The 14,674-nt window shown below is 37.6% G+C and overlaps 1 protein-coding gene across 3 annotated transcripts in view; it reads right to left on the bottom strand.

The window, feature by feature from the left end:
- Positions 1–14,674, bottom strand: part of dock3 (dedicator of cytokinesis 3) — a 68,218-nt gene that overhangs the window by 43,750 nt on the left and 9,794 nt on the right. For all 3 annotated transcript variants that reach the window (XM_086069133.1, XM_086069134.1, XM_086069135.1), the window contains exons 2-6: positions 14,417–14,500; positions 14,035–14,075; positions 10,994–11,049; positions 6,655–6,751; positions 1,706–1,854 (exon numbers count right to left, since the gene is read on the bottom strand). In XM_086069133.1, coding sequence (XP_085925259.1) covers positions 1,706–1,854; positions 6,655–6,751; positions 10,994–11,049; positions 14,035–14,075; positions 14,417–14,500 — 427 coding nt within the window. The remainder of the gene's footprint in view (positions 1–1,705; positions 1,855–6,654; positions 6,752–10,993; positions 11,050–14,034; positions 14,076–14,416; positions 14,501–14,674) is intronic.

The following is a 14,674-nucleotide window of genomic DNA, read 5'->3' as shown; positions in this document are numbered from 1 at the left end:
CTTCATCACAGAACGTGAGCGTAACTTCTTTGGTCGGTTTGAAGATGAACGATATAATTACAATAATAAACTCATTAAGAATGTATACAATCGCTACTTGTTCATATTTGTGGGTTGTCTAATCTAATAACCATAAAATGTTACCAGTGAACCACACAGCTGGAGAAGAGATTTGAAATTTCTGCATGAATACATGAAGGAAATTGTAATTGAATATCTGAGTGTGGGCAGACTTGGATCCATTAGTGGAGCCTGGAGTTCAAAGCAAACACGGTGAAGCAGCATTTAGCAGTTGTGCTGCGCACAAATGGGATAAGTTGTCAACCTCAAGTCAACTGTTTTTATTCAATCCAGGTGAAAATGTATACCTTTTTGCCATTCTTTTGATGAAGGTTTTGTAAGCATTTTTATCAAATCAATATATGGTTAGAGTAGTGCTCACAAAGTTAATTAATTAATAAATAAATAAATGATCGCATTAATCATGTATTAACTCAGATTAATCACACTATTAATTTTGACCGCAGATGATCCTGTAGCAAAGGTTGTGTTTGAGCAATAAACATAACTACATGCATTAAAGTCAAGCATTTAAGAAATGACAATATTTGTTCATGTCAAACTATTGTTTTCAATTTGTTCCCCATTTTAAATTTTGCAAGTAATTAACTGATTACAAAAAGAGGAGGATGAGCGTGTTGCATTGGATCAAAAAATGTTGAAGTCGTCCTCATAACTTTAAATGTCGAAAAAATCCACAAATAACAGGTGCTCTTTAAATTTGGCGGGTAAAAAATGTTGATTAAAAAAAGCCTTTTTAATTCATCATTTTAAGATGTGATTAATCTGATTTAAAAATGTCATCGTTTGACAGCTCTAGTTTATAGTTTTAGTAATTTCAGAAAGTCTTTAAATCTTTTGTTCATAAAAGCATTTAAATGTTGTCAGCATACGCTCTATACATTTGTTCTCTTTGCTCTGTAAATGGCTGGAATGTTTTGTAAATACTTTTCGATGTGGTGTGTAAAGAACATTGAGTTACCTTGGCGTATGAAATGTGCTAAAGAAATAAAGTTGCCTTGCCCTTACATAATGATGTACACACCAACAAACCATCAGTTAGGCCTGAGCGATTATGGAACGAAATAATAACCGTGATTTATTATTATGAAGATAATTTGAAAGAACATAAATAAATAGTAACCAAAAAAATAATAATACAGAGGGTGCAAAAGTACAGTACTTTTTTCCCGTTTCTTTTCGATTTCTTCTGTATGATACACAATAAGTATTGTACGTTTTCTCTTTTTTTTTAATAACTATATATCTACTTTTGCACCTCCCTGTACATCACAACAATAGCAATAAATAAAAATAAATAAATGGCAATGCATCTACAATGAAGGATTGTAGTAATTTAATTTTGTAATTAAATATAAAATGTGTGTTTCGTTTTACAGTAAACTAATTGACAGTCAAGCATGCTCAAGGAGGGCAGATGAGCAAACATCACAGGCTTGCTGCCAGCAATGAATAGTTTTTCTTCGAATACGTTTTTTATGATTGTGAGAAATCAAAATCACAATTAAATTTTGATTAATTGATTTTTTTTTTTTTGTCTCTCCCTTTGATGGTTTCTTTCTTACTGGTGCAAATGTGTATCTAAGTATACGTTTATGATGTACAGAGTAAAAGGGAAACTCACTCATTGCCCCAGTCAAGGCGTACGGTGATGTGGCGCTTGATGTCCCGGGTCTGGTCCTGAGCGAGGTGACCCTGGATGAGCTGCCGGCGCAAGTCGATGAGCTCGTTCATCACATGACGCAGCTTGTGGAACAGATCCACCTTATGTTTCTGCGAAATCAGCCAAAAAGCCTCGGTTAGCAGTAGGACGCGTTAGGAGAAACTTTGACATGTTGCCTATGAATATCGATTTGAGTGCTGCTACTGAAAAGGTGAAGGAAAATGTGGCGTCATCAGTTCGAGTCAAGTCGGACATCTGGAATCTTCCGTGAGGGTGCAAATGTTTGCTAGTATTGGCGTGCCCACTGGTCTTGCAGTATTGTATCACTTATACAGTGGATATGAAAAGTCTACACACCCCTGTTCAAATGCCAGGTATTTGTGAAGTAACAAATGAGACCACAAGAAATCATTTCCAACATTTTCCCACCATTAATGTGGCCTATAACCTGTACACCTCAATTGTGTTTATCTTTTTAAAAGGGGAAGTAAAAATAAACAACTAAGACAACGGGGTTGCACATCATCTTAGAACTGGGGATGTCATTGCATTCAGAATGCCAGTCAAATTCAAAAAATTTTTTTTCGCTTTCTAGCAAAAGCCGGAATTGTTAAGTACTAACAATAGGGGTGTGAATTGCCTAGTACCTGGCGATTCAATTCGTATCACGATTCATAGGTCACGATTCGATTCGATTAATCCCGATACGAATCTATAAATTGATTATTGCGATTTATTTATTTTTACTCAAATTCAGAAAATACAAATCAGTAAACTTGTACATGCACACTGTAAGATTTGTGAAAATTTATTATTTATGTGAAAATTCAGGTTGCGGTCTGTTTCATGTTTGAACAGCACTGAAATAAAATATTAAGGCCTAATGTTCTATTAATAGAACATTCTTCCATGCTTAATGTGTGAATCCTTTTGTTGAATATTCCCTTAAAAAATGGATGTTTAAAAATCGATTCGGCGCATATCGAATCAATTCGAGAATTGCGTGCTGTAATATCGCGATATATTGCCTAATCGATTTTTTCTAACACCCCTAACTAACAATGACTGCTATTTCTAACTGTTCATATTTCCCTCCACATTGCGTAAGGCCCCGATTCCAGAAGAAAAAAACTGTTGGGGAATCATGTCCTACAGTAGGTTACCAACTGAGAAAAAAAATAACAAAATCTCTCATTTTCATGAGCAGGCCTTGGGCTGCTTTATTGATTCAGAATCAAACCTCACGTGTGAGACACAAAAGTGGACAGCAACAAATTTGCTAAAACTGCTACCACAAAAAAACATCATGACTAACTTAAAAAAATAATAACTAATAGCATTGTTTATACTCTGTATAATAAAAACTAAATACAAGAAGAAAAAAAAAGTAATGTGCTTTTTATTCCAGAACCATCTGCTGCATCTGGTGAATCACTGTTCTACTTGCCCCTAATGCATAATTGCAACTGCAAGAAATCTAAATAATTTGGCAGGCATGTAGAGTTTCCCTCCTACGTGGTCTATAGGGGGCCAGTGAGCATTTTCACAATATCTTCTTTGATACCTCGTAAACTCTCATGTCAAAGGAAGGATATTGAATCCCCGTCAATAATCTGTGAATAATCCGATTACTCCCTTTTACACTGGAATATAACTCATCATCGTCGTCGTGTGAAGAAAAAGTGTTTTGAGAACCCCGAAGGTAGAATGGCGCCACATTAACATGCTTGCCAAGTGTTCCCGCTGAGATTCCAGCCCAGAGGTTTCAACACAAATATTTCTCTCCTGCATTGACCTCGTGGTGGCAATTTCTTGCAAACCGAGGACAGCACAAAAAATACATGCAGTCCCTAATGATACGATACAGCCGCAGTACAATTTTGGTTTGTTTACACAAATGCAAAGATTAAGTAGAGTCACAATAACCCTGTAGGGGTCGACGCTACGTGACTGTGTTGCTGGCCCAAGACGGCCAGTACACATTTCATAAATGAATACGATGAAATTAACACGTTATTGCTTTTTTAATATTCAAAATGTTATCATCATTGACCTTAAATCCATACAGAAGGAATGACTTCAACAAGATATAAAACCCAGAAAATATCAATGTTAAATTTTCAGTTCCATTTTATAGGGCAAAAAAAACATTTTTAAAACTCTACAGAGTCCCTTAAGTGACATGTGAGGGGGGGGGGGGGGGGGCAAAATTTGTTTCTTATTAGGACGAGAAACATTGTCATCTTAATGAGAAACCTTCTCATCCTAACGAGAAATGTTCTCATCCTATTGAAAAACTTTCTCTTATTAATGAGAAACTTTCTCTTAACGATAAACCCATCTTAATGAGAAACTTTCTCATCCTCGTGAGCAACTATCTAGTTCAAACGAGAACATTTTCTCGTTTGAATGAGAAACTTCCGTTCTCTGCAGTTTAGAGGCTGCATTAAAGCCTTCTGTAAGCTCTAGCATAAAAAAACACATAAATACGTTTTTGGGACACTTAAAACATTTAAAATAGAACGTATTTATACGTTTTGGGGAGCAAATGAGTTAAAGGCTTAAATTAGGGATGGGCGAATACCACGTATCAGTATCGGGCCGATAGCCGGCCTTATTTCAAAGTATCTGTACTGGCAACGGTGGCCGATACTGTGGCCATTTTACGATCAGGAACTAAAAATTTGAAATTCCCTGAAAAATAATAGAAAGTTGCCATTAATGTCATGCAATTTAAAGAAATGCTATATTGAGATTGGCTGGCAACCAGTTCAGGGTGTACCCCGCCTACTGCCCGAAGCCGGCTGGGATAGGCTCCAGCACCCCTGCGACCCTTGTGAGGAATAAGCGGTTAAGAAAATTAATGGATGGATGGATGGCTACATTGAGATATGCAGTACATGTGTTCATTTAAAATGATCCTGTCATTGTTTATGTTAAGAAATGTTATGTATCAAAAGTACTAGTGGTATTGTTACTCTGTATCGGTAACTACTCAAGAGTTGAGTACTTGTACTGCCATTGATCTGAAAAAAAAAGTGGTATCAAACATCCCTAGCCTAAATACTATAATATAATGAATGCTAAATATGGAATAATGCATTTGCAATTGATTGTATTGGATGATGAATGTAAAGGTCCAGCAAGGTCATCGGGCCACCACCCAAACAGGCTTAATGAAGGACCCGGGCCCTGTAAATGTTTCGAGGATAAACACTGCCTTGTTCCCCACAACTGCTCAGAACCGAAGATTTCGTTTGGGGTTGATGAGCCTTTTCAGGCATCTTTTCTGCAGGGCTAATTATGTACATTCTCCAAAGTTATCTTTAGCCCATTGCTGAAGCTAATGTAGCGAATTCAAACTGGCAACAATGAGATAAAGTCTATCGAGTTGCACGGTTTGTGATACATCCTATTATGATCTCCTCGTCAAGTGTGGCAGCGTTGGCCTGTATCGCACAGGGGGTGAGCGCCCAAACAAGCGCCGTTAAATCAATGCTTCACATTAGGCGAGCATCAGAGGAAGTTACGTCACTGCAGTGGTGCCTTAAGTTGGGCTTCATTGGTTGCTCAGTATGTCAAAAAAAAAAAAACACACAAAATATTACAATAAAAAAATCCATGGCAGCCCATTCTGCCGGCCCTGGAGCTGGATTAAGGATGCTTTAGGTTTCCAGTAATCACTTTTGCCCAGCAAGCGAAGATGATACAGGAAGTAAGTGAAGCAGGCCAAAATCAATCAAGGTCTGAATGACAGAGCATGAAATCGGGGCTGACAGGTCTGTGGGCCATTATCTGTGTCCAGCACTCATTCCTGGTCCCACATAGATAGTGTAAGAAAAAGTAGGGCAACAGTCATGACTGATCTCAACGAGGTGTGCTGTACTTCCAGGCTATGTCGCTTGTACAGGCGTCCGGTTAATGTGTGTTGAATTGGCTGCGTGGGGAAAAGCGTGTTGGAAAAGCCTCTTCTGTTAAACCCCTCCGGAGGATGCAAATGAAACCACCAAAGCTGTTTTGCTTCCAAATCACGTCAGAAAAGCTCACCAATGTTAGAGCCGCTCTGGCGATTATTGCTAAGGCCTGCTACGTACATAAGGATCTACCAGATATTAAAAGATCTTTAAATCTGTGACAGACCGCACACATGAAATAACAAATTAGGCATTTGACAGTTTTGCTCGTGTAGTCCGATTATCTCAGTGGATCACACAAATTGATCGTTTTCCACCTACGACCTCAAAACGAGTTCTTGGTGCCAGAGTTCTAGCGTGGCAGCACGTGATCTCACAAACATGAAGAAGAACAAACACAATCCAGGATATACTCTGATGCAGAGCTGTCAAAATTAAAAGTGCCGGAAATCGATTATCAAATTAATCAACAGCCATTTTAATAATCGAGTAATTGTTTGGAACCATTTTTTTAATTAAAAATTGTCTAAATCCTCTGATTTCAGCATATGAACAGTAACTGTTCACTGATTTCTGTAGTCATTCAAGAAAGAAGATTGATTATCTTCTGTGTTTAATCTGAATAAATTATTTGCAAACATCTGTTTTTACTTTGGAAAACAATGACTGAACCGGTTGCATAGTAAACATCAATCCCCCTTGTCTTGGCTTCAGGTGACCATAAAACGATGACCCACCTGCAGCTTCCTGCGACTCCCCCCCCCACCCCACCCCCACTTGCCTTACAAAAGCAAATGTGAAACGCTAGCAAACATCAACTTAGCTTACTATTTGTCACCAACCAAAACAGATTTCCCGAGAGAGGTTTTCCACTCCAAAGTGCCACCATGCTTTACATTCTGGACATGAGTCCTTTGAAGACTTTTGCGGGGAAGGGGCATAAAGGGACTCTTGCCCTCTTTGTGATAACGTGTACTCAAAGAAAGAGCTACTCGCCACATAGAGTTGCTTCCACAAGACGCCCCACTCCTGCAGCGTCGAGGTGGTCTCGGTGATGATGGGATCCTCGAGCGGCACCACCGTCTCACACAGCCTGAAACAAACATTTGCATAACACCACAGAAAACATTTATGGCACATGACCAGAAAAACACATTTTATAAATGAGTGTGCGTAACTTAAGCTTCAACACAAAAGGTCAAAGCACCAGCACGCAGCTAGTCATCAAATTCACCACAAAATCCTTCCATCCGTTTTCTATTTCACTTGTGCTGCTTGAGGTCAGGAGTTGTCGCGGTGGCAATTTCGGGTGTTTTTTTTTTTTACGAGAGCCGGCGGATCTTTAGGCCTGATTGGTTCCCTGTCAATCAAACGACTAATGCAAACAATGAAGAGCACGGGTGTCAAACATTCAGTTCGCAGGTCAGGGTTAGCCCGTCAGGGAGTCCAAGTCGAAGTGACGGTCACTGCTGTTTTCAATAAAACTGTTTTCAAATGAGGTTGTGAAATTGTTACTCAGGATTGGACACTTGACATTGATGCCATTAGTGAGCGCTAAAGTCAATTTACTTCAAATTAAGTGCTGAGCCACATTTGCATGAAGAAGAAGAATATAATATTATTATTATTATTATTATTATTATTATTATTATATTTATCATTTAAAATGACAATAAAACAAAAAAGCATAATGTCACAATTGTGTCAAAAACAAATAACAAAACGAGGATGAAATATAACTGTTTTCGACTTACGGTTCGAAATGGAATAGGATGAAGCAACTGCTTATCTAGTCCTATCCCGATCATACTTCACTTTTTACTTTAACTCGTTTTTCATAAATGCCTTAACAAAAATTGTACTTTCAACCACTGTTTTTATTATCCCTCCGTAATATTTTTTTAGCAAAAATGATTTTTTTAAATAAAATTTCTTAAATTGACAAATACTACTTTTAATGTTTTCCTCAAGACCATTCCACAAAACCACTCCACAGCTCGAAATGCACATTTTTGAGTTTTGTGCGAGCATGATGTTTAAATTTCAGTTCCCCTCTCAAATAATAACCCCCCACACTCTCTGTAAATAATTGTTGTATGTTGCCGGGCAGCATTTTATTATTTGCCCTATACATTATTTGTCCAGTTTTAAAATCTACCAGATCCCTAAACTTTAGTGTTCAGAATTAAAAAAAAGAAAAGTTTATTGGTGTGTTCTAGGTACCGTACTTTTTTTTTTTTTGCGGTGTTTGGTTTTGTACTTCTACACAGTAATTCAAATATGGTAATATTAATTAACAATACAAAATATACATTGTTTTCTCATTTAATTTGTGTCTGGCCTTTCCCAACTTTTCAACAGTTCGTGCTACCTTTGCCCTAACATATTTTATATGGGCTTTCCAGCAGATTTTGTCGTCAAGAATCACACCCAGAAATTGGTTTTCATAAACCCGTTCAATTTGAACGTTATTAATCCTCAGTATTATTTGTGTATGTATTTTACGGTTTCCAAAAAAACTGTTTGGTTTTAGGTTTATTAAATTCTTTGTTGACCACCTCCACAAGCTGCTGCAAGTTGTCCTCAGAACAGAAAATGTCATCTGCAAATAGCACAAACTTTAAGATTTTCAAAACCATACAAATGTCGTTTATGTACATAATAAACCATTTTGGTCCCAAAACTGACCCTTAGTACCCAGTTGAACTGGTTTGTGATTTCCCATGTGCACAAATTGATTCCTATTAGATTAATAATTTGTCAACCAGTTGAGTGTAACTCCTCTAATTCCACATTTTTTAAGTTTCCTAACTAGTACATGATGATCTATTTTTTTTTCATCTACAAATACTCCTACTGCATTTTTTTGGGGGTCCAGAGAACTGGTTATTTCCTCCATTAGCTCCATTATTGCCGTTGATGTGGATCTCTTAGTCTGAATCCATATTCACTGTCATTTATCAATTCATACTTTTCACTGAAATTATCTGGTCTATTTGCAAAAAGTTTTTCTAAAATTTTTGAGAATTGAGAGAGTAGAGAGACCGGCCTGTAATTAGTGAATTGACTTCTGTCTCCTGCTGATGACCTTGGCGGTTTTCATTTTATCTGGGAATACACCGGATGACAAGGACAAATTACACACATAGGTCAATAGCTTTGCAATTACATCAATTACTTTTTTTAAAAAATCAAAAACACATCAATGTCGTTCCAGTCTGTGGAAAATTTGCCCTTAAAGTTAGAAGTTGTTTCATAAACGGTACATATATATATTTGTATATGTTTGTTCTGCAAGCTGCACTTGTGAAAAGGAAAAAAACGAAATTGTGATCGTTTTTGTTAAGAAATTACAGATTGCTCAGATGATTTGCAACAAGAGAATAATCAAGAAATGTGAATAGTTTCAGATGCGGTTGTATTCATTTACACCAAAACACTGAAAAGTATTGGAATTGTCATTATTAGGCCTCGACACATTGGTTGGCGACAGACTAATGTGTTTTTTCAGGGCTGATACTGATATTATTAGTCAAGGGGGCTGAGAACAAATATTTGGAGCTTTTCAGTGTAAAGTAAATTATTTATGTAAGATTTTGAATACATACTTCAACACTCCGTATGAATGCCTTTAACGCAATCACTCGCAGCCATTTTCACTGAAGCAACCCCCTTCGCTCCCGACTGTTTTATTGGATTTTAACTGATTTTGCAAGGCCCACAAAATATTGTGTTCTATTGCTATAAAACCAAAAGAAAGATTAGAGTCTCTTCTTTTATCAGAAAAAAAAAAAGGATATTTGTATCTGTTTCCGTTTTACAGCAATTAGCATTAGAATATAGCTAAGTTTCCTCATTATTCACAAACATGTTTAAAACAGTGGGGAAAAGAGCTGATTTTGAGTATTCAACGAACCTAACATATTGTCACGTTTTTGTAATTGTGGAGTACATCCGAGTCTCAAGCACAAGCAGAACAACTCATCAAAGCAAGGCCTGAGAATTGAACCTGAAACTTTTTGGATGTGAGGCAACCACTGTGCTCCACTCTCACAGCACCAAAACCAAAACCTTGCCAGTGTATCAAATGTTGTCATGACAAAGGGGAAGCCACTCGCGCCATGAATCTAAGTGATCGTCAGCGCGGGGAACACTTTGGGAAAATGCAATAGACGTACGGCGTCACATCATTAACGCCACAAGAAAGCAAAACAGAGTTCCCAAATTGCGGCTCCTGGAGCGAGAAAGTACAATCGTGTTCATTTCAAAGTTGCAACTTTTTAATTGTTTGAGTGCAAACATGAGGAAACTCAGCTGGAGGGTGAAGTCCTGGTAAGTTCCGAAAGTTCAGGCAGCACAAAGACTGCCAATGTGCAGTCATTCTAAAATTAGGGTACGGAAAATAATTTGTACAGTAATCCCCTTCTCCATTATAACGGTTACATTTTAGAGCACCCGGCAAATAAAGGAAATCTTCGACAGAAATATCCAATTTAAAGGAATACTTGACTCATTGAGCCATTTTCAACAGCAGAGATGGCAAATCCAGGTCCAGGAAGTCAAAACGTTGCCACAGTTTGGCTTTAGCCTCCTTAGCAGGTAAACGAGCATAATGAGAGCTAGCTAGCTTTGCTAGCTAGCACCAGGGGCTAAAGCCAAACTGTGGCAGGGTTTTTACTTTCTGGACCTGGATTTGCCACCTCTGTCAAACAGTAAGAAGATCATATTTTGGTTATAATTAATGTGATAACTCTATAATTTTTAATGTAGAATTAATACCTTTAAAAACGTATTTTGCCACTTGGTGTCAACTGAAGATGACATCACCTGTTGTGTGGAAAAAGGTAATAACCAATCATGGCTCAGTTTGCTGACCAAACCCAGAAAACAGGTGAGCCGTGATCGGTCACCAAAGAATTTAGAGCAGCTGTGCCACTGTTTAAACAGGATCTGACCAGGTGTTACTTTAGAAAAGGGGCCACCAACGTAGTACCCGCCGGTACCAGGTAGCCCCCAAGGGCCACATGAGTAGCCCGCGGCCCTGTTCTAAAACAGCTCACCAGTCATTTTCGCTTGTGACCACATTGGGTCGGGCTAAATGATCATAACTTGTGTACCGGCACCTTTATCCTTCTTGTTTTGCAGTGTAGAATTCCTGCCCTATTGTTGTTGCTCTAACCTCTTTTTGGGCAGATTCCACTATTAACGAATGCAAGCACAGGTCAGGTCCGAGTTGGTGAACCTGAACAAAACCCCAATTTGTTCGCAACCACGAGCAGCGCGTGTCCAATCTTGCTGCTTATGTTCAAATAAATGTTGCAGTCATCCAGCTTACCCTCTGTTGGTCACTGTGGATTTCTTCAAGTGAATGTAGCTGACTGGGAAAATACCCTGGGGACAGACACAGGTACGATCACGTTACATACGATGTGACAGCCAGGATTATTGATTATAGAAAACCATTTATTGCCCGTTCATCATGCTTTAAACTAGTGCTGTCAAAGTTAAAGCGTTAACTCGTTGAGTCGTCACAAAAATGATCGCATTCATCATGTATTCATCACACTATTAATTATGACCGCAGATGATCCTTTAGCTTGATGGTGGATGGTTACGTTAAAGGTAGCACAGGCTGTGTTTGAGCAATAAACATGCATTAAAATAAATGTTTTAATAAATGTTTGCTATGACACTCAGAATATTTGTTCATGTAAAAATATTGGCATTTGTATTCATTTTAAATTATACAAATAATTAACTGGTTTGAAAAAGACGAGGATGAGCGTGTGCAGTGGATCAAAACATGTTGACGTCCTCATAACGATAAATGTAGAAAGAATTATTAACACATAACAGATGCTCTTCACATTTGGCGGGCAAACATTTTTTTGATAAAAAGCTTTAATTAAGTGATTAATCACAATTCTAAGATGTGATTAATTAGATTTTTTTTTTTAATAATCGTTTGACAGCTCTAGCATTTAACAAAAAAAAATGGCACACATAAAATAATAATAATGCCTAATTATAATAATGAATTAAAAAATATATATATTTGATGGTTTAAGCCTCAAACTACCTCCCGCATGCTTTAAACATATTAAAACTTACTTTTTTGAAAAACATCCCAAATGTATTTGAACACAGAAATATTGCAAACATAAAATATATCAGAAATTACAATTACAAATGATTTTTTTTAGGATAATGCCAATTCTGATTAATCACAATTCTAAGATGTGATTAATTAGATTTTTTTTTTTAATAATCGTTTGACAGCTCTAGCATTTAACAAAAAAAAATGGCACACATAAAATAATAATAATGCCTAATTATAATAATGAATTAAAAAATATATATATTTGATGGTTTAAGCCTCAAACTACCTCCCGCATGCTTTAAACATATTAAAACTTACTTTTTTGAAAAACATCCCAAATGTATTTGAACACAGAAATATTGCAAACATAAAATATATCAGAAATTACAATTACAAATGATTTTTTTTAGGATAATGCCAATTCTGATATTTGGCAGAGTAAAATGTTGATAAATAATCAATCAGCATAAAATAAATAATCAATGAAAAACATATTATGAATAAAAAGGACTTATTTTTGATCCCCAACAATAAAGATAAGAATTACATAGTAAAGTTGTTCCGATACCGTTTTTTTGGTCCCAGATGCCGATTACGATACCCAGTTTTGTGGTATTAGCATCGCAATACCGAGGTTGTTGGGTGGGGGGTTTTTTTCAACATAAAAAAGCTGGCCTGCCATTGGTTTAGAGCATTCAAGGGCCAAAAGGATATCTTGGCATGCAGTGAACACGTCACACATCAGTGAATGTCGTACACAAGCAAGGCACAAGATGCTGCAAGTCCTATATTAGCAACAGAAATAATGGTATCGGCATGTTACATGTTTGTGCTTGCCGATGCCAATTCCACTGCTTTTATGCAGGGGCTTCTCCAGATACCAGTATCGGTTCAAAACAACAACAATTACAGACAGACGATTTGGCCGCTTTGCAATGTTTTGACCTTTGGTATTTATTTATTTTTACAACAGAGAGAAACATATCGGCCTTTTTTTTTTGTGCCGAATTTGGGGAAGAGAAGGCTTAAATGTCATAAACGAATTAATTAATAAAAATTAATTGAAATTAATTTGTTTTATTTTGCAATGTGTTAAGATTTGTATTAAATTTTTTGCTGATGTTTTTGCTGATGTTAAAAGAGCTTCTATTATATCAGCCGATTAATCAGTCAGGCCCTAATAATAACTAATATCAAACGACATACCTTGTAATCACATTAAAATGACGGTATTTAAACACTTTTGAAATAAATGTGATATGTTTCACAGTAGAAACTGGACGCTCCTAAATTACACGACAGTTTTCAATAATAAGTGTGGTGTTTCTGTTAAATCTCAGATCCTTCGATCGTTTTGAATTGCAGAGCTAAATGACGAGCAGAAAATCCCTCTCGCGCTTATTTCATGCAGCTTAATACGTCAGAACAAATTGTAACTTCATCTACAGTCCATAACAACCAGTTGCTAAAGCATTCAGAAGCCCTTCATAAGGCCGCAGTGATTTTCAAGTGGCGACAAATCGGAAGAAGAACGTGCAGACGAATATTGCTTGCAACGGTAAAAGACGACGCCAAATGTCACAAGTGCGGCTTGTCTTTCCAATCTGCCAGATGTGAACAATTAGCCACCGCCAGTGAATTGAAGTCTGTGAGCGCTCGGAGAGTACGGGGGCGATCCGGTGTGGGCGGCAGCGCGCACAACAAAATGGAGGGTTGTTAGTAAGAACTGTAAATAGCTGACGGGAACGGACAAGGACAGCATGCAGTCACCAACACCTACAGAACGTTCGCAGGGAATGGACAGCTCTTGCGCTTGCTTTCAAACAAGCCCACTTGCATCCCATAATACTTCAGACCTGTGTTTCTAAAAAGCACCCGTCTCTCTTTTACAGGATTCAACTTGTTATTCGGGTTCGCAGGTTACTCTGCTGCGTGCTATTCCTAATGGTGGAATTTTACATGTATTAGAAAACGCTCCGTCATATGTGTCGGACGTTTTCTGCAGTGCAGTTTATTGATTTTAGTGACGCTTTTCTTTTTGTCGATTTGCTTGCTTCTCGGCTTTAATAAAGACGTTCCATAAAAAGATGCTCCTTTAGGGAAATATGGTGTCGGAATTGAGTTCCCTGTATGAAAGCAACGTCTCTTGGATTTGGTTTTGATTCATGTCAAGACACAGCATAAAACTTACTGCAAAAAAAAACGATGAAGTCAACTTTTGGGCTTCATAGTTTAAGGTTAAGATGGCTACAAAATGGCTCAAAGACGGCAGTTACCTTGATTGAAGGCTTCTTGGTTGAAAAGCCTCGGTACCAACCTAAAAGACGAAAACCAAAATCAAAACTGTGAAACTTATTTAAAAAATATATATACGTATCATTGTGACTTTGGTGTCAGCACTATGGGCATCTCTTGTACAAACAACATCAAGAAATTAACTAAATATGATTGAATTTCGCATGACTGCATTCTGTCTCTCTTTCATTGCACCATAAAAACATGAAGGCACGCGGTTTTAAAATGCCAGCTTATTCAGATGTTAAGAAAAAAAAGATTCCGAAATAACATTTCAAACAGTCATGTTGATAATTACGACGTACGCTCAAATTGAAAACGAAGCAAAAACAATCGCTTCGCCGTTGTTGATCAACACTTTACCTTCGCTCTTCTCCAGAATCTGGACCGTCTCCCCGATCTCCAGGACCAGGGCCTGACATATTGGTGAGCGGAAGTTGCAGATAACTGTACGAAAAAACAAAACAGATGAGACATAAGTGATTATGAGCCCACGACGCGACCTTCAGGTCAGGTGACAAGAGTTCTCCACAGAGAATTGTCAATTCCGAACATCCGGGCGTTTCTGATACTTCCGCAACGGAACGCTTCATTTTCACGACGTTGCTTTTTTCAGCGACT

This window comes from Leptonotus elevatus, chromosome 2, assembly GCF_054856555.1.
Source record: "Leptonotus elevatus isolate MCC_2025b chromosome 2, RoL_Lele_1.0, whole genome shotgun sequence".
NCBI lineage: Eukaryota > Metazoa > Chordata > Actinopteri > Syngnathiformes > Syngnathidae > Leptonotus > Leptonotus elevatus.
The sequence above is the reverse complement of the archived record's forward strand: the minus strand, read 5'-3'. Positions and strand labels throughout refer to the sequence as shown.